This window comes from Chiroxiphia lanceolata, chromosome 5 (genome assembly GCF_009829145.1).
Source record: "Chiroxiphia lanceolata isolate bChiLan1 chromosome 5, bChiLan1.pri, whole genome shotgun sequence".
NCBI lineage: Eukaryota > Metazoa > Chordata > Aves > Passeriformes > Pipridae > Chiroxiphia > Chiroxiphia lanceolata.
In genome coordinates this window covers 40453387-40474406 of record NC_045641.1, presented here as the reverse complement: position 1 = coordinate 40474406, position 21020 = coordinate 40453387, and the positions used below count along the sequence as shown (strand labels likewise).

The window sequence follows — 21020 nt, the reverse complement described above, 5'->3', positions numbered from 1 at the left end:
TGCTGCAGCTTTTTGGAAGTTGCTGTTCATGTTCCCTGCATAAGACATGACGTGTCAGATAGTGATAGAAAGGGTAAAGACTAGACCATGCTCCAAGCTGTCCGTTTGCCTTCTCAGTTTTTCTGTGTATAGTCCCAGCATCAAGTGGCATGGTTCTTCCTATCTGCTGTCAGAACAAAGATATTCCATATAAAGGGAATAAATAGCATTTTCTAATGAGAAAGGAAGATGCTCTCAGCTCTATTGCTTATTCTCTGTGAATGTCTTTCTTTTACCTGGAAATAACTATTTCTACTTGCCATTGTGTCATCAGTTTAGACTACAGTCTGCACATCTTGCTACGTGTTTGAAAAATGTGTAATGCAAATCAAGTCTTGACCTCATGTGAGATCACCAGCCACTGCTAAAAGAAATTAAATGCATGATTATAAGTCACACTTTGAGCTTCAACAGGACAAAAAATCAGGTAAAAATATAGATAAAGAATGTTCTGAGTATATAATAAGAAAATTAAAAGTCTAGGAAGAAAGCTGAGGATGAGAAATACAGTATTAATTTCTTCCTCAAGAAGCCTATTTGCATTTTCCTCCATAAGGGCCATGCCAAAACTACAAGCCATTTCTGTAAAAGTTTTCAGTTTATCTTTACATTGTCCTGTTCATATAAAACAACTCTAACTCCTGAACCAAGAGATCAAATAACACCTGTTTAAACAATTGACCTCTGTGGGATTTTCACTATTGTCTTTAATGATAATGGTATGAGACAATTTATAAAAAGCAATTTGCTGGACACAGTTTTGATTCTTACTGGAAACCATTGCTTAGCAATGAAAATACAATAATGTGTATTTTTAACTAGTCATGCTCAATGCCACAGAAGTCACTTGAAAAATGCCATGGCAACAGTGGCAGTAGTAAATGAAAGAAAATTTAGAATTCTGTTCTTCTTGCAAGTTATTTTTTAACTCTCTCTTCTACCAGAATACAAATATATCAAAAATGTGAGAGACTTTCTACTTACAGACACATAGCTGGCATTAATGTAGTCAGATCCAGGAATACCAGCGTCAGGCATCAGTTTTACTCTGTTGTTATTATCTATCATGTAAATAAAGTCTAGTTAACCAAAAGATTTGCTCAAAAAACATAGAAATACGTAAAAATAAGTGTTCCTGGAATGCTAATAAATAAAAAATACTGTTATTGTTGCTGATATAACAATATTTGACATAGCAGAACACTAATTACAAAGGTAATTCAACCTATTTCCATTACTGTGTTGTCATTCTTTAATGTTCCAGGTATGTTTTATAAAATACTTCTTAACTTAAATGGTCAGTGTGCCAAAACCTTCGATGTGATGTATGTATGGGAGTATTCTCTGCCTAAAAGTAGCCTGTGTACTAAGAGCCATGTTGTTCTAGCACACAGAACTTCTGTGTGAATCAGACAGCAGGGGCAGGGATCTGACAGTTTTTTCTATGTACTTGCTGCCCAGGTCACAGATTTGAGCCAGATCCTGGCATTTTTACATAATTTTATTTATTTTACATAAGGTAAACTCGTTATTAAAAAAAACCAAACTGAGGGTTTCTGATTTGGTCCCATGGTACATATGCAGAAACATGTCATATATGAAATACCAAAATTTTCATGTTTGATCCTCAACTTAGTTAAAAACAAATTAGAATAAAAAGTTAAAGATTCATGAATCTTGTCTGTATTTCATTGTGTGTCATGAATAGAAATTTTTTATGACTGTAACTTAGAGTATTGTCTTGAACAAGGCAGTAGGTAGCAGGAACAGCTGCTTTGAAAAGTTAATAGCACAGAATGTAGCATTATTAACCAAGGAATGTCATGCACTCCATCTCACATCACAGCTAATGCCTAAAATAATAATGACATTTCTTGTCTTATTAACTGAAAAATGAAGCAGTGTTGAGTATAGAGAGACAGACTCCTGTCTCCTGTGATAATATCTAGCCTGGGCTTATAAGTTATCATACAGTCACTCTGATCTTCTGTGGAACCTTTGTAGCACATGTACACATATCCACAAGAAAGCATACCCAAGCCCCTGAAGTGGCTAAATGCACAAACGTGAATTTTATATGTTTAAAAAAATTACTTCTTACTAAAGGGGAAAAAAATCCAAGCAAGCAAGAATGGTAGGAAGTTTGCTACATGGCTTAAATTACAAAGCTAAGAAACTATTGAGGCTACAGTTTCTTGCACCTGCATATTAAAGCTTGTGAGAGCAAGTTTAAAGCTACTTGCAAATAAAACTGTCTTTAAAAAACACAAAGAAAATATATATTACTTGACAGAAAATTATTTCATAATGTGGACATGATTGAACTGCCATTTCAGTAGCAGATCAAACAAAAAACCACTTGCATTCCAAATACATACTGCACTATTGAAAGTAAAGAGCAAAATGGGGAAGTTGATCAGTAGACTCACATACATGGCTTTATGTTTGGGAAACGATTCTTAGACCTGTTCCAAGGCAGATCAGCATCAGTTGAAGCAAGGCCTTCAAGAAACTTGGGAAGTTCCTGTAGAGGAATAAGTGTTTGTTGGAAAACTTTTGCCCTTAAGTGAATTTAAAATATGGCACAATCATCCGGTAAGAGGAAAAATTCTATAGTAACAGAGTGCATTTCTAGGAACAACTGGAAGCATTACAGAGCATTCTACCTTCACTGTCAACACCAGTTACACCAGCAATGTTAGGCGTAGCACTGCAGACAATGTTGTCAAGATGAACAATTAAAGCTTACATGAACTTTCACCTTTACAAGCCTGGATAAAGTCAGTCTATCACCTTTTGTAGTTCTTTTCTGTTTCTTTTTCATGAAGTCACATGCTTGGTTACCTTGCTCTGCTGACACAGCCTTAGTCTAAATAATGCCTTTTCCTGACTCCTGTGCTTGGGACAGTTCTTGCCACAGCATGAGAACTGATGAAAATTTAATTAACTTGAGACAACTGGCAATTACCTATCGTTCATAGGACTGTTTGCAAAACAGGTAGGAAGAGTTATTTTGGGTTGTACTGCAGTTTCATAACTGGTGATTAGTTCTGTTTGGAAGGACAGAGTTGGATAAATCATTCATATTGAAGAACTCATTTGATGGGTACATTCATGTGCATAAATAGGTATAATTTCCCAAATTGATTAAAACAGTGGAGACAACCTCGTAACTTGTTAATGGAGAAACTGTATTGATGTGATGATCTCATAGTGGTGTTAGGAGAATAGAAAACCCAGAAAAGCCAGGATTTCAAATATGTCATTAGCTTCAATACATTTTTCCCTTTGTTTGACAACTGTTATATTGAAGCCTGTTTGAACATCCATCTAAGATATAAGTTAAGAAATTGGATTTGGAGAAGATTGCTTTAAATGAGCACAATAGAAAATTTTACTGCTTCTGTTAAGTAACCCCTTCAAAATCCCTTTCAAATTTGTCTTCTAATATAAAAGGTTACTCTCTGTATGGGCTTCTTCCAAAAGTGGGGCAGATAGCATTACTATCAGGTTCAATGTTAATTGTTTTCAAGTTGTTTTTCTCAGGTATTTGAGACAGTTTGTTTTTTATAAAAATTTTAATTACTTGTAAATAAACTATTGGCAAATAAATAAATGAGAGAGGTAATGAGAAATGGAAAACCAGGAGAGTTTTATTCTGTGTTGGTTTTTTTTTTTTTCATTGCTAATTCAAGTATTTTGTCAGCCATATCTGTAAAACAGCTAAAATTCCTCTTATTCAGAAAGCTGAAACTCTTACACATAATTTTTTTCATTGAAGTTTGCATGAAGGAAGGACATATACAAAATACCTATGGTATTTTGCAGGTGTTTTGGACTATGGAATTCCATATCATGTGAACTTTAACTTGCCTCATTTGCCTCACTCCTCCAAGTCCTAGCTTTTCAGTTAATTAGTACAGAAGTAGCATTGCTGGACAGCATTTTGTAGTAGAGAGGAAATAGAGAAGCAGATTATGTTATTTTCATAATGAGGCTTTCATATCTGAACAAGTGCTCAAATGCCTCATACCAATTCTCTGTATCAATATGGATTTCAGTCTAAATTATTATTTTCAGAATAGGGGAAAGACTATTTTGGTTTCCAAATTCAATAACAACTTGTCACAGAAATCGTATTTCTTTGCAGACTCAGAAAACTTTGAAATAATTAATTTGCATTTTGTTTACTGTAGTACTTTTATGGCACTCTGGTGTCATATATTTGGAGGTATTTCACTTTTTTATTCATGAATAGAACTCATCATAAAACAATTATATAAGCATTTATGTTTCAGTAATTTGCCAGTTACTAGAAAAGCTTAATTTCTCAAAGGTATTGAGAGCCACATGAATCAGCTGGAAAGCTGGAAGTTTGAATAGCAGCTGGGTGGTGCCCATCATCAGTTACTTTGGCTCCCTATGGTTTCTTTAAACTTGTCTTTTCTGACAAGGCATGGATCCAGATCCATTCTGAGGTCTTGATTATCTTCTCATCATGTTTACACAAAGGTCCTGTTCCCATGTAACTGAGATTGAACGCTAGAGATCTTCTGGTACAGCAGCTTGGTCAGTCCAGCAGATTAGATGAAACCAGAAATGTCCCTGGATTCCAAGACTAAGTGAAATGGAAAGAGCTAAATTTATGCTGGAAAACTCAAACCCATGTTTTTTGTGGATAGAAACAATGCAGATCATGAGGTCTGATTGTTTGTTGTGTGCATTGCCTGTTTCTGAGCATTGTCATTTCTGATGTAGTTTCAAGTGCGCTGTCAATCCTATTATTCATCTGCTAAGACGTGCTGCAAATACTATAGATACATTCTGAATCATGGACTGAACCCACTTGGGAATTCTGCCTGCCCTTGGACAAGTCATCTGGGAAGATTTCACTACACTCTGAAAGATGGAAGCTGAAGCTCAGAGAGCAAAACTACTGGAAGTCTAAATGGCATATAAACCCATTTATTATAAGTTGACTCTATAATTTACTGAATGAGGCCTCAGTTTCTTATATTTCTCTAAATTTTAAATGGAATACAAAGATTTTGATTTGATAAAACATTATTGTTTAAGATTTAAGGCATTACAATGCCGTAAGGCTCTGGTCACACCTAAAGAAAGTAATACTAGAAACTTTCCAGTAATGAATGTTAATATGTGAAAACACTATTGCTAGTAAAACCTTTCATCTGTTCAGTCATGCATAGTGTAACTATAATCATTCTTGTTTAAGTGAAATAACACTTCTGCTTTCAGAAAAAAAAAGTTCTTACTTTCTTGCCCAGAGAATTTTATGGTGATTTTTATTATTAAATCCAGACCAATTTTACCTAATGAGCATAACAAAAAAGCTGTAGGAAATACCATTAATCTTTAAACACTTTTGTTAGTGTTCCCTCATAAACTGAAATATTATAATCGAGCAGAAGAAAAGCCAATTGTTAAGTCTTCATTTTTGTAAATCCAAATGGTAAGCAATTAATGATAAATTTTAAAATCCAAAATAATAAACTCACTGGACACTAACAAATTATTTTTGGGAGGGCAAATAACACTATATGTGTTAAAAACATAATGATGATAAAGAATCTGAAATAACGAGAAGATATTGCTAGAAAAAATATGATAGCCATAAAATATGACTTAATGAAAATAGTGAAAACTTTGAGATATAAATTTGAAACTATATATGCATTATATTATCTGTAATGTATATTTTGAAACCAAGGCTCTTTTCAGAAAGAAAGGCAGACTTGCTGTGTTCATCTGCTCATATGAAGAGATGGAGGCTACTCACATGGAAACTATTCTCAAGAGTATAACAAGGATGACAGTATTTGTAAGAGGAACAAAAAGCAAAGTATCATGACCAAATTTTTTATTTTCTGCACTGAAATCTATGAAAGAAAAACATTTCTGAGTTTCATAGCAGTATGACTCGGGTCTGAAAATGTCACGGAATAAACACTAACTGTGTTTTTGGAGTCACCATCACTCAGAGAGACGAACATATTTATAGCAGTTAAATATACCTGTATGTATGCTAGAAAACTCTGAATAATCTGTTCTTAGGTAAACTATATATGCATCACTATACACATAAAAGCACAAATATGGTGTTCTTGCCAAGGCTGAAGTCTAAAGAAGATCATCTTTTGCTGACACTAAGGTGAATAATTCTGACAAGGTTGCAGTATAGACAGGAGAATTCAAATCAGTGTAATATTACTTTCTAAACAATCAACCTGGTAATTGGGTATTGATTATCAAGGCCAGAGTCCTTCATGGCCTTGTCTGCTTAAAATGGACATGAAATGTGACACATGAAACGACTGAAGGTCTTGTCATGTTGTGACAACTGCTAGCAACATACCGAAAATTCTTCCTGAAACTTTAGGTTGTTGTTTGTACAAAGCTCTTCAACATGCTGTAGGAAGGATTTCTTGCTTATTGGCCTGAAAGTAATGACAGAAGATTTAGAAACCCATAGGGAATGTCTTTGTCCTTCTTTTTATTAACTGCAATTTATTAAAAAAGAAAGTTTTTCAGTTCAATAGAGATTGATACTTACGGGCAGAAAATTATAAATTGCTTACAGCGTGCTTATTTGATTTCCTTTTGGTCACTTAAAATAGAAACACTTTTTCTCCTTGTTGTTCCCCCTCACAAAATTTTTTATGTTGCTAATGTTAACAGTCCTGTAGCATATGATTGTTTTTGTAGGTAACAGCATTTCAAGGTGAAGTTTTGACATTAAAGTAAATTTGTAAAGTTATCATTGCATTCTAAAGTACATAAGTCTTTGTTGCACAGAAAACATTTTATACATTGCAAGGTTTTAGACATATAAAATATTGCAATGACCTCATTCTCATAATGACATGGTTTTTAAATCGTGAGGAGTTTAAATATCCCTGTATTACTTCCCAAGCTAAAACACAGACATGCAGGCTTCACCCCAGAGAGAGAGAACGCATTTCTCCAGTTACCATGCAATTAGTCATGCTTTTATGATTTATATGCAGCTTGGAGTTTTTTTCTAATAAACATAGAAGAGGGAACCACACATTGAGACTCACCAATGAACACAACATAAAAATCTTTAATATAAACTTACTTGATGGATTTTCTATAACTAAGTAATCTGCAACAGAGATTTTTGTTAAATGTAGCAAGTTCAGTTAACCAATATTGTACATGTTAACAGGTTCTAGATTAAATACCAAGCAACTAAAGGACTAGGTGTATTTCTCTTATGGATTCAAATTCAGATATCTTGACTGATTGTCTTACTTAGTTTTTATCTCAGGTGTTGGCAGATATCAATAAGGTAGTTGTAGTTTCTATCATTCTCTTCACATCATTTTACAGTACTCTGGGCTCATATGGACTTGGGAAATCCACGCTTGCAGCACAACATTTTTTATACATTGACAGGCTTCATTTTACACTACACACCAAATATCATTCTTCTAAGGGCCATTTCAGAGCATAAGGATACAATTAATGTGACTGAACAGAGACATATATTTCTGAGTTAGTCACTCTAGATTTCTTTTATAATCAATGAAGAGAAATAGGTATGATTTAATCTCATTTTAAGCACGTATCTAAAATAAGTGACTGATGAAGCATACTATTGGTGTGCCTCTACAGAAACCACAGCTATGGTTGTTTTTCTAAAGATTTTTAAAAATAGTGTCCTGGTTTCATGTTAATTTTTTACATGTTCACTGCTGGTTCCATGTGTGCCAATTTTAAAAACTGTGATACATATTAAATCTTTAACTTGATTCCACAGCAGGTTTCATGAAGATATTACATGAGTATCTATACTCAGAAGACTTTCAGATGGCCTTGAAACTTGGTCAGCATTGGCTCTGAACCTATTTTAAAAAGTCTCAGCATTATGGATTTAGAAACCAAATTTGGGCATTTAGATTGACAAAGCTTGTCTAAAGCCAAAAAAGTTTGAAATAATAGTTTAAAAGATAATGTGCCCCTTCAAAAGAGCTCTAAGTATACCTTTTATGTGTCTGTCTCTACAAAAATCATACATTCTTACTGACAAATATTACAAAAATATTCTATAATACAAATACAAATGTCTATGTAGTGCTGTCATAATTTTAATAGAAAAGAAAAAATTGCTTCAAAAATAAGTTGGTTTAAGAACTTATTCTTAATTATTTAAATTTTAATTTAGATAATAAAATGAGATGAATCCAATTGATGAATCATGAGAGTAATACAGTTGTTGAATCACTTATTATTAAGTATCAGAGAAGTCAATTTCAAAGCTACTAAAGTATGCCTTCTAACATACTTTGTTAGAACAGTTATCTTCAAATAAAGCAAATGGCTATGAAAGCTTCACTGGATCAGTCTCACTGGAGTTAAAAGTGTAAGTATTCACAGGAAAAGGCTCTAACCCAAAGTGCTTCCAGGACAATTGAAGGACAGCTTCAGAATGAAAAAGATAGCAAAGCATGCAACTCCATGAATGTTAAGACATATAGCTTGTTCTTATTATACCACTTATGCTGTTTGCGTTGTGTGACAGATTAAACTACTTTCTAGTAATATTGGCAACATTACAGAATTACAGTTTTCTAACGAAAAAGTATTCTTAATAGCTGTGCCAATGTACTGCACACAAATATATTTGTCTTTGAGTAGAACATAAACTTTTTTTAGGCTTTTTTTCCAGATAAAATTATAATCAGTCTTTGCAAAGAAATTACACTTGCTTTTCCTTTGAATTCACCTATCTTCACCACAGAACAATGGAAAAAAACACGTCCTAGTTGATATTGCACTAATTTTTCAAATATTGATAGCTCTCCTCTCAAATTCATAGCAAGTAGTGGCTTACTGCACCTACTTTGCAGTAAGAAAATACAATTTGGTCATTAGGGAATAAAAATTACTTCTATGCTGTAATATAAGCAACCCAGGTATGTCATTAGTGTTTCAGAGCTGAAGGTACATGGTCCAACAGCAAAGACCATAGACAGGCAGCACCATCGACACCACCTTACCCAACAATATTTCCTTTTTTTTACTTGCACTCGCAACAGGGAAGTAAAGCACTGAAGTAGCTTAGGAAATTAGTGTTGCATGTGTTGTTTTCTAGTAAATTTTTAATATTAATAACAGGCTATTTTTTAAAGGCATAGTAATATATCATCTTTCACAAGCAGTATACCTTTTTTAAGAAGCAAGACATCTACAGATTGACACTTTAACCTGTCTGTGGGCATTTAAGTGAAGAATTTTTAAAACTTTTGTTAGTAGCAAGTACACATAGCTGTGGCTTGGCAGTCAGAAAATAAGATTATTTACTTAAATTCTTATATGAAAATTCGTGTCCTTCTTGACTAACTATGGTAAAGATCTTAGCCTTGTTGTGTAAGGATCTTCAGAAAGGATGAATTTTGTGTTCTCTTTAAAAACTTCCACCTATGTTCAGTTTCAGCATGCTTACGCTTAAAAAATTAGCATATTTCCATGTCTCTTGATTTAGAATATGTACTAATAATCTTACAGTGTTTCAACAATGAACAAATACTCATCTACCTATAATCTTATCCTCCACATTTCCCAGCCTTTTGTATAAAATAAAAAATATAAATATCACTAGATCTTCATGAGCACAATTTAGAATCACACTACAAAGTTGAAAATTTCCCTATTTCAGCTGGACCATTTCAGATTCCCACTTGTCAGACTTTGAAACTAGGAAAGAAAAACATTCTCTCAGATAAAGAATGCTTTATTGCCTTAAATCTGATTTTCATTTAAAACAGTGTATTGTTTCATGTGTGGGGTTTTTTTGAAGTCTATCAAAAATCTGAATCCCACTCAGATTACTCATGATAGAGCTAGAAAGAAGGCATTTATTTGTGTTGGCAGTGGTAACTGAAGACCATATTGCCACACAGACTCTGCTTTCTCTCTGGGTCAATCATCTGAAATCCACAGGGAATTAAAACTTCGTCCAAATACAAAACAACAGAAATGACTCTGTGGGCAAAAGGCTTAACTCATAAGCACCATTGACACTTCCTAGGACCAAGGGAGGAACTCATTTTTAACAAGTTAATTGAAAGCAATATGGAGCTTAACCCTTCCTAAATATTAAAAGCCTAAGGAAAGAGAACACATGGTCATTTCTTCCAATGTACCAGGACACATACATTCATAAACTTCATACTCCTGGAATACAAACTTCAGGAAGTCTATTTTTGATAGCTGATTACTAGAGGAAATTTGTTTAAGAAAAAGGCAAGGCAGAAGCCATGCCTATCCCCACTCAAAGGAAGATAGGTCTGTCTACAGAAAGAAATAGGCTGGTCTACGGAAAGTAATGTGTGTGCAAAACTGTTACCTCAAATACAGACACCTACCAGATGTATAGTATATAGGGAGGGTGAGATCAGATAATCATTTCATATACAATATTTTTCAAAAGGATTTCTAATTACCTGGTGTTTGCAATGGCTACAGTGTCTGTAATGCAGAAAAATTTCTTCTGAGTCTGTGCCCCATTTGTTTGACAAGCTGTCTCACAAAAAGTGAAACAAAAGCCTCAAAGGATCAACTGCAAGATGCAACTTCTCAAGGAAAGACTTTAGGAAACAGGGATCTGCACAGCTTTATCTTGCTGCAGAAACCACTGCAAAAGGAGGGTGACAGGTAGATTGTCTCCTAGGTGAGCACCTGTAACAGGGAAGAGTTACTTGCCTCTCACCAAACCTGGCGCACTCTAAAAATATAGTGACAGAATCTATTCATAGAAGTTTAGTTTCTGCTTTGAAAAGTGACTTGGCAAACCCTATGTACATGTTTTAAAAGGTAAGTAATGAGAGCACCCAGCATACGTATATTCAGTGCGCTTAATGAAACAATCTTTAATCTAATCTAGATTGATGGGCTGTATATGTTTTAAACAAGGTTGTTTTTTTCTGTTATTACCTGTCTCACACCATCTCCACCATCATGGAGAGCATCGTATGTCCCAAACACTCATTTTGGATTCATAAAGAAGATCTCATTTTCCACTGAATTCAGTAGGACTTAGTTCCCTGCATGTCCTCTGAAACTACATCCAATCAATTAGTTGCCTAAGGAAGACTTGTTGAGAGATAGTGTATATGTACTTGCTAGTATTAGTAATATTAGACACTAAAGTTTTTCAAGTAAATTTTTTTATGATGGCCATTATGTTAAAAGATTACTAGTGGTGACTGGGATTTTCCATTGATTTCATGGTCTGAAAAAAAATGTTACCCCCTAAAAAGTTTCAAAATTGTCAAAATGGGATACTTAGCACTTTTAAACTTGTCTTTTTCTAGTCAAACTGACTTTTGTAATGCAAAATATTTAATATGAAAAAAGTTATAAAAATGTTTTAAATATAATGCTTTGATTAACCTATACTGAACATTTGCTAAGCTTCAAGCTGTCAAATTTTTGATCTAGGAATGATAAAAAATATTTCCAGTCATACTCATACAGAACAGAAAAACCTTTTTCTACCCCTTTTCATTTCTTGTATGATACCAGTTGCACAAATTTTCTGATAAGAGCCAAGATCATAGGCCACGATTCACTAAGTATGAGAGACTGTCTGAAGAGACGATGTATAAGAGACAGTCAAGAAGGATCTTGGGGAGCAGGCTAGAGTATTTTGATTCTGTGGAAGAATGGTGTCAGCTGCAAGTGCATGCCTTTATTGATTTATAGTCGCTACCATGATAGATAATACACTGTCTGAGAAATGAAAAAGCATGTGGTTTCAAAAACATCCCCTTCAAATGAGCACTGAATAAGGTGATGAGTAGGTAGGGAAAAAAAAATCTATGCTGTGTTCTTTTATCACCTAAGAGTTTCACACAAACTCCCCATCACTTTTTCAGAGTAGAAAGCTGGATAAGATTTCAGTAGATTTACTGTTATACAAGAAATACAAACATACCAGTCTGGCAAGAGAATCTGCCCATCTATGCTTTCCTCATACACTTACAGAATACCACAAACTGAAACACAGTAAGCTTTGAAACAAAGCTGAGATACCTGCCTAAATGCAGTTAATATATAGCAGTAGGTTGTGCAGATGCAGTGATGCCCGTTCCAAATGCACGGGAAATTTGTAAAGGTTACACTGTAGTCATCAACATGTAATACAATAATTTAACATGCTAACATGTCACTGCTTTAAACAACAAATAATGAAATTATAGGGTCAACACAAGAACTGAGACAGGGATTGACTTCAGCATGGCTGTTCCCCAAAGGTAACAAGTACTAAAGCTCTTTCATGATGCAACTGTAGAAGCCTGAAAACAGGTAGCAAAAATATTTTAGATATTAGGCTTTGCAGTAAACTGCCATGGCACATGCTGCCATGCTTCTGCCAGCTCCTTGATATAACTCATCATTATGAGGAAGGACACTTAAATTGTCTCTTTTGGTCACTGGCATTACCAGAAGAGAATATTACAGATATTGAAATATTCTTTGAAGCTTAAAAAAGAAAAAAGTCTAAATAAACTAAAAAAATTTGATCAGGTAAGGGATATCCTGCCCCTCATTACTATGTGTATGTTATGTAGTAGGGTTCCACAGTACATTTTCTGTCATCCAGTTGAAAAGAGGTCCTGAATTCTATCCTGAGGAATTCTCAATTAGTGCCTGCACTTCAAACTTCAACAGTTTGTCTTAATGTTCAACAAAAGACCTGAGCAAGGAGGCCACTGTAGCTTCAGTACCACTACTGTTTGAAAGGTAATAATCAAAAATTTTAACAGCTACTTCATGTACCTCACAATGACAGAAATAGAGAGCCTTTGCTTTTGACCATTAAAGAAGGGGTGGAAGGAGGAAAGAGAAAAGTACAGATGGAACAACATGACAAATTGCAAACCAAGATGTGAATCTGACTCATTAAAATAAGGGTGATGTAACTAAAACTGCTGAAACACAGTTCGGTAAAGGCCTTGCTGTGTCTAAATCACATAGTGAAGTGCACATAAGTATGCAAAAATATAGTTTGCAATTACCCTGAAGAGTTTGAGACTCTACAAATCTAAACTACACATAATTTAGAGAGAAGAGTGGCAGAATAGTATCTGAAAACATTTGGTAGGGGTATAGTATGAAACTCCTGCAGCGTGAGTACAAACGGCAGTTGAGAGAAAAAAGAATTTATCTTGAGTATATACATTCTAACTGCCAAAGGAAAGTAACATCATGTTTCTTATGTTGCATTTGCACTACCTTTTTTTCAAGGATAGGTTGTATATCTCAGGGCTAAATTGCCATAATGTGTTATAGTTTCCACGTAAAATAGTTGTGGAACTGTTATAACTTAAAGTTAGGTACTAAAAATAGACATGATTTCATGATGACAAATACAATTTTTGTCATTATTATGTCTGCAAAGATTGACATTTCATTTTGATTAACTATATTGCTCAATATAGTACAGTAACACACAGGTTAAGAGAATAGAATAGAAAACACACCATGTTGCTTCAATAATACAAAAACTTACTGGATGACAAATATCTCCTTGCGTCTAAAGAAAAACGAAGAGTATCTGGAAGTAAAATCCATTAACACTTTAGTATATAAGCAAAATTAATACTATTTTTATTCAGCTAACAGTTTGGAAACAAGGTGATTTTGAAGATCCATCAAGACCATTTATATGAGTCACAGTTATCACAGTGCATTGGCTATGGTTCTGTCTTCAGAGGATGCTTTCCACTGTTGCTAGCAGGTACTAAACAATGTTATCTGCTCAACAAGTGTCCCACAAACAACATACCACATCCGTTACATCAGTGATTTCCAGATGATTCACAGTATGTTTTCTCATCTGTCACAAGCAGCCATTCTTGTGTGCTCTACTTTGAACAGGCTTGTACACGCAATCAACTTACTCTGTACCACACACGTAGACATGTACAAAAAGCCCAGGTCAACAGCTAACAACATTTCATCTTCCACTATTCCTAACCTGGAACAATAGGATGTTTGACTTGTAGGGCAAGACTATTTTAGGCTTCTCATCTTTAAGAAGACTGCCTACCACAGTGTTTCATCTGTGACACAGCAGGGAAAATACTGGCAGGTGAGGAATGTTTGCCAAATATTTCTAACTCAGTTGGATGTCCCAGATTATTGAGAATAAGAGTTATATTTATTTGGTGAATAATATCCATATTTCTGGCAGTCAAAAAGAGTGGTTTTCCTTTGATAAATATCTGTGATAAGATTCCTTGTCAGATAGAAAATACGAATAGCCTGGAATTGCTGCATGCACCTTAAAGGAGTAGATGTTAGTATAACCAGTGTGCTGAGCTCCACAGAAACCCAGATGTTATGCAAATGCCTTGGTTAAAAAAAAAAAAGTTTTCTGAATGTCAATTAAACAATGACAGATTTGTTAATGAATTAGTTGATTTGTTCTCAAATTAGTTGACAGGGATTTCTGGGAGTTTGGCTCTTTCAAAATACTTATGTAAGTTTGCAGCCTACAGAAACGCTGGGCCATTAAAACCTTGGAAATTCTGCATGTTTAAAAATATGTAACCCTTTTTTGGCTAACACAATTAAACAGTGATTTGCACTTAGATCTTTACCTTGTTGTAAAAAGAGCTTAAGATTAAGTGATTTTCTAAAAGCTAGTGAGAAGTGTCTTGAGGATGGAGGTCATTCTTTGAAAAAGGATCTCAGTGACCTGTGTAAGTAAGAACAGCACAAACACTTCCAAACAAGCAAAGGTCAGAAAGGGGTCATGGCTACAGACCCTTTGGGCTACTGTTTTGCCTAAGGAGTATGCTTACCGTGTAAATCTCTCATCCTTCAGCTCCAGGTCTGCCACTGTGATCAGCTGATCCAGTTTGAACTTAGTGTCAATAATTTCAGCATCTCGTGGGGAGTATGTGCCTCCCTCTTTTTGCTTCTGCCGAATTCTAAACAGAAAATAAAGTGAAAAATAAACATGCAAAAGACTTAAGAACATATATATCAATACTTTGATTTGACAGGCTGAAACTGAAAAATAGTTGCCGGGAATCCTTCCTTGGCCTTTATTCTCTCCCTTCCAACGATTTAATTTAGTGGACAAATATAACTGCAGTTACGTCGTCTAAAATTCAGAAAAAAGAATCTAGCTGCTATATTCTTTTAGTTTTCCTACATAAATTCTTTGGTAATGCCTGAATAATGCAGCTGAGGGAGAATAGAACTGATGAATGAGGAAACTAACATTGTGTGTGCAGTGCCCAGCCTCCCTCTTTACATGGAGATTTTGTTCACAATTTGAATTAGAACTCAATTTCTCTTTCATGTGTGCTACTTCAATGTGTTGAAGTGATAAATTTATTAGTAAGACAGAAAATAGGATTTAGAGTATTTACTTCATATTCAGCTATAAATAGTGTTAGTCATCACGATAACTTCAACCAGCTGACACTCTGATCTGTCAATAGAGAAGTGACTTCAGAAATTTAAGGTAGGCTACTCTGATTTGCCCTATGGACATGATGGGTTTTCTTCATCTATGGAAGTTATCCTCTCTAGTCTTCACGTGTACCTCCCTAAGTCTGTACATAAAAGACAAAAAACCCCAACCAAAATCCAAAATATTTTGAAATGACAGAATTGTTCTGTTTATAAGACCATTTCAACCCTTCTTTAAAACATTTTTGAGTGTTTTCAAACATACTGTGGCAAGGATACATAAATCTCACCTTGCAAAAGCATACACTGCAGCCACCAAAAGAACAACCGAAAGTATACACAGTGTTACAGCAAGGATAACTTCTACAGATCTTCCAGTTAGTCCTTCACCTGCAACAGAAAGTGGAAAGCTAGTATTTCATAAATTCTTTAGAAATTTTACATTTCTGACAGTGAGAAATAAGGAAATGATGAAAGACAGACTCCTTTTGTCTCTGTGCAACTGCATCCGTTTTGTGGTGGCTGAAGAGCTGATTCAGAAAGAAAAATATAACAAAATCAGAAACAATTTATGTAGAGGTTCCCGAGCATTGCTGATCTGTGTAACACATAATGTTAATAGTACGTGGCTAGAGCTGTATGTGCAGCCATCCCTTGGTGCTTCTCAGTTTTACCTGCTCAACAGGTTAAGGTAAGTCTACACTGCAGTAATATCAGTCTGAACCTTGGTCTGAGTTAAACTCCTGCTTCAGTCTCTGTGCAGCCAAGAACAGAGGAGGACTACTCAGACTCCTCAAGTGGAAAAGGCAGAGCACAACTCTAAAGCTATGAGGCTTGCTGCCACTCAAAAGCACAAAAAAAAGATACTATTTTTAGAGATATTCTAAGAGTTCTGAAAGAACCCAACTAGTGACCAGATCTGAACTTCCTGGATTAATCTGCCTCACTGACAATTAACTCATGCTCCTTGTTTATGTGAATTGGTGATATTGTCAGGAATAACCACCAGTAGGTCAAAAGTAATCATAAAGGCCTCTGTGATAATAATCAGTCCTTCCAGGTGAGAATGAAAACTCATTCAGAAACTGATAAACTATTTAGATTAGAAGTTTCTAGGCCTCTTTTTGAACCTCTTTAGTGCTACATTTCTGAGACTCATTTTATTTCCCACCCTTCCTGGTAATCCAGTACCTATTTAAAAAAAACCTGACCCTCTTTTTCCCTTGGGCAACAGTGAAAATAAGTAAAGCAAGGGAATACTACTGCTGATATTGTTCACCTGCGTTGACACTCACCTTCATTGCTGATCCACTGTAGAAAACCTAGCTCCTGTTTAGCCTCAAGGAAGGGGAGAAAATGTACTACTTCCTGCCATATGAAACTGAGATTTCCCACTCAAAGGACAACATCCTCCCACAGACACACGGGAAACACTGTAGTCCTGGCTTTGTTTCTCTCAAAAGGCTCAGGTTTTGGATTAGAGAGTGTATTGCAGATGATCTGGACTGATGTCCATAGGAGAACATCATTCAAATTCAAAACGATCCTGATTTATCTGAAGAAATGATCTTAAAACAGTAGGATGCAATTTTGTAAGGTCAAGTGCATGGTTCTACATGTAGGTAGAAATAATCAGCTACAATAATACAGCACAGTAAACAGTAGGTTAGGTAGAAATTTATCAAAAGAAAGAGTGAGATTACTGTAGATCAAAACTAACATGAATAAGCAATATCATGCCTGTATAAAATGACAGGCAACAGAATTCAGTATAGTTTACAAAACGCCTGAAATAATTCTTCCACTGCATTAACAAAGTTTTAGACGCAACACTGGACACTACAAGATAAGAAAAATTTCGCCCAGAGAAAGACAAAAGAAGAGAAAAGCAAAAATATACAAAAATGTTTCAATGAGAAAATGAATGAAAAGGTCCATGCCACTCACTTATTACTATGATAATGCAAAAATGTTAGCAATGTGGAAGAAGGACAGAAGAATATACAGAGGAACCACTGCAATGGTTCTATCTATTTTGCAGTGAACAGTGAAGTCTGTGTTAAACCCTACAATTAACGAGTCCAAACAATACCAATGTTATTAACCAAAACAGTGCTAGCAGAGTACCCACCGAGAATAAAACCCCCACATTTTTTCCTACTTCTTTGCAACAGGGAAGGACTACACTTTTCTGTGTAGACATGTCTGTACAGATGATTATGAGCAAGGGAAAGGAGACAAAACAGAAAATATCACATTGTATAATTTTGAGGTGCTGCACTCAATGCATGATGATAACAAAGTGTCATAATAGAATATATTAAGGTCAGTTTCTATGCAAAAGGCAGTGTCAGGAAACACCATTTTGATTATTTCTTGTCTCATCAGCTTTATATTTCACATGGAAAAAGTACACTTACACGACTTACCAGTTGCCTCACAATGATTTGCTGAACAAGCTATCAGAGTTTACAAAAAGGTTATAATCTGCCTTGATATATTAAAAGTTTAAACAGAATTTATCACCACATCTTAATTTCCATCTCATGGAAAAATGCTGACCTTTCCTTGTAATATGGACATTATTTTTGCAATGTCAGTCATGGGTTATGAAGAAGAAACTCCACCTCTTCAGCTTAAGAGGAGGGTTGTGGTATCCTGAGTATGGTTGAGTGAGTGCACGCTATTAAAGTGTATCCTTTACTATAATTAAAAAAAAACATTATTGCAGCTGTGTATTCCAATAATTTCTGCTTCAGTGTTCCTTCCTAGCAAAATTCCTGTTGTTTAACAAGAGCATCTGACATCTGCCACAGAGAAATCTCTCAAGGTTTCCATATTTTTTTCTGCTGCAAATTATACAAGGTTATCTTTCTGATTTTCCAGATCAAAGACCTACCTATTCTCTTAATAGATTTAGAAACCAAAATAATGTAGGGTTCTTTGAACTGTTGTGAATACCTCTGCCAAAATTTAAATTAGTGTTTTATCTACTAAAATGAAACTGTAATGTTGGAAAACCACAAATTTCAGTGATTATTATGAAAGAAGCTAATTGATTTCAGGTACCATAAACTTCTCTTGGAAAGAAGTTGATGCTATGAGTGCAATATAAGTAATTGGGTCACAGAAACATCTAAAAGCTACAGATCTATCTTGTATGTTCTGAATTAGGCCTCTAGAGCAAGCCCAAAATTCACTTAACCAAGGCATGTTCTGGAAGAAAATACTTGGGCAAGGTTCCTTATGTTATGTGTCTCCAGAGAAAATGTGTCTGAAAAAATCTAATTTCCCTTATTCACTTAAGATGACATTAGTAATGGCATTGCCTGTGCTGCATCCTTAAGATCCCTTAAGTGCAGTACCTGTATTATTTGTGGTAAATCAGTTTGATGTTGATTTCACAGAACTTGTAAAAAAACATTCAAAGTACTTTTAATTATCTATGGCATGTAAGTTTCGTTTCTTGTTGTATGGGCTCTGAAATTTAGAAGTTAAGGCTAGACAAGAGGATGCTGTAGTCTGGCCTTAAAAAGCAGTGCTTGATGTTAAAGTTTAGCGCAGAAGGCATTGGATGGGTATGGGGAGCCATGGATATCTGAGGAACATATCCCTTGTTTTGTTGTTTGGTTTTTTTCTTGTTACATTTTATTCAGCATAAAAGAGATTGTGCTTATTTATCACTTACAAAACAGAAAAAGTGTCACAAATTTTCAGTAAAAATACATAAGCAAATGAATTAGAATATCTGCCTGGCACTAAGTACTGCAGACTTTTCTGATAGAGAGGAGAAAGTTGCCCAGAGAACTGGATAGAATTGGACTCATTTCTAGTAAACTTGTTTTCCCTGACTGGAACACTATCTTTCCCTTACTGGGCAAAATATTTGCTCCATCGACTTTTAAACTCAGAACATATAAAGACAACTTTTATGTTGCACTTTCAAAAATATTCAGGGCTAGAGAAATAGTACCGGATCCTTTCAGAATACTGAGGTAGTGAATTAGCATTTCAGGGTCTTCAATACCAGATCATGTAACAAATTTCTAAAATGGATTAGATGAATAAGGGAGCTCATATCACAGAAGATGAATGCCAAGTGAAAAATATGTGCCCACTAAAATTCTTCTGGGTACTCATCCAGTTGTCTTGGGATTCATTTTCAGAAAGTCTGGGCTAATGCTTAGTTGAGTAAGTTTTGGTCTTGAAAATATATTAGAACAGCTTACAGATCTTATTACCGTTTGCTTCAAGAGACATCATTCCCAATTTTGGGGGTATATCAATACAGCCGTGAAGGAATTATGTTGTATTTCAGACCAAATAACAGCTGGCCTATTGGCTAGTGACATTAGAACCAGATGGATTCTATTATACGATATTAATTTATTAATTCATATGGGACTTTGTCCGTAGCTAAAGGGGTTAGAGGGTCATATCCTCAGATAACCTGCCACTAGGCTCATTGGAATATAATCATGGAATAATTTAGGTTGGAAAAGTCCTTTAAGATCATGGAGTCCAACCGCTAACTCAACACTGCCAAGTCCATCACTAAACCGCGTCTCTAAGTGCCACATCTACATGTCTTTTAATTGCCTCCAGGGATAGTGACTCTACTACTTCCCTGGACAGCCTGTTCCAATGCTTGACAGCTATTTCTATGAAGAAATTTTTCCTGATATCCAATCTAAACCTCCCCTGGTGCACATTGAAGCCATGTCCTATTGCTTGTTACTTGGGAGAAGAGTTCAATCCCTATGTGGCTATAACCTCCTCTCAAGTAGCTCTAGAGAGCAATAAGGTCTCCCCTGAGCCTCCTTTTCTCCAGGCTAAACAACTCCAGCTCCTCAGCTTCTACTCAGAAGACTTGTACTCCAGACCCTTCACCGACTCCATTGCCATTCTCTGGACAAGCTCCAGCACCTCAATGTCTTGTAGTGAGAGGTCCAGAACTGCATGCAGTACTCGAGGTGTGGGCTCATCAGGGCTGAGTACAGAGGGACAATCACTGCCCTGGTCCTGGTAAACTACACAATTTCTGATGGAGGCCAGGATGCCATTGACCTTGGCCACCAGAGCACATGCTGGCTCATGTTCAGCTGGCTGTCAACCAGCATCTTCAGGTCCTTTTTCCCTTGGGCACTCTGTTTAGGGCAGAATCTTGGGCACTCTTTCCAGGCACTCTACTCCCAGCCTGTAGTGCTGCCTGGGGTTGTTGTGACCCATCTGTAGGATCCAGCACTTGGCTTTGTTGAATCTCATATCTTTGGTCTCAGACCGTGGATCCAGCCTGTCCAGATCCCTCTGCAGAGCCTTCCTACCCTCCAGCAGATCAACCAACACTCCTGCCCAACTTGGTGTAGTCTGCAAACCAACTGAGGGTGCCCTTGATCCCCTAGTCCAGACCATCAGTAAAGACATTAAACAGGACTGGCTGCATACTGAGCTCAGTGGGAACAGTTCTAGTGACCAGCCACCAGCTGAATGTAATTCTGTTTAAC

The 21020-nt window shown here is 35.7% G+C and overlaps 1 protein-coding gene across 3 annotated transcripts in view; it reads right to left on the bottom strand.

The window, feature by feature from the left end:
- The window catches only part of PTPRQ (protein tyrosine phosphatase receptor type Q), a 131462-nt gene that overhangs the window by 10070 nt on the left and 100372 nt on the right, over positions 1–21020 (bottom strand). For 2 of the 3 annotated variants that reach the window (XM_032689171.1, XM_032689169.1), the window contains 5 exons: positions 15807–15906; positions 14898–15026; positions 6416–6497; positions 2473–2563; positions 1024–1100 (listed from right to left, as the gene is read on the bottom strand). In XM_032689171.1, coding sequence (XP_032545062.1) covers positions 1024–1100; positions 2473–2563; positions 6416–6497; positions 14898–15026; positions 15807–15906 — 479 coding nt within the window. Of the gene's footprint in view, positions 1–1023; positions 1101–2472; positions 2564–6415; positions 6498–13600; positions 13646–14897; positions 15027–15806; positions 15907–21020 lie in introns of all 3 variants that reach the window. The other variant, XM_032689172.1, reaches the window with a different exon arrangement.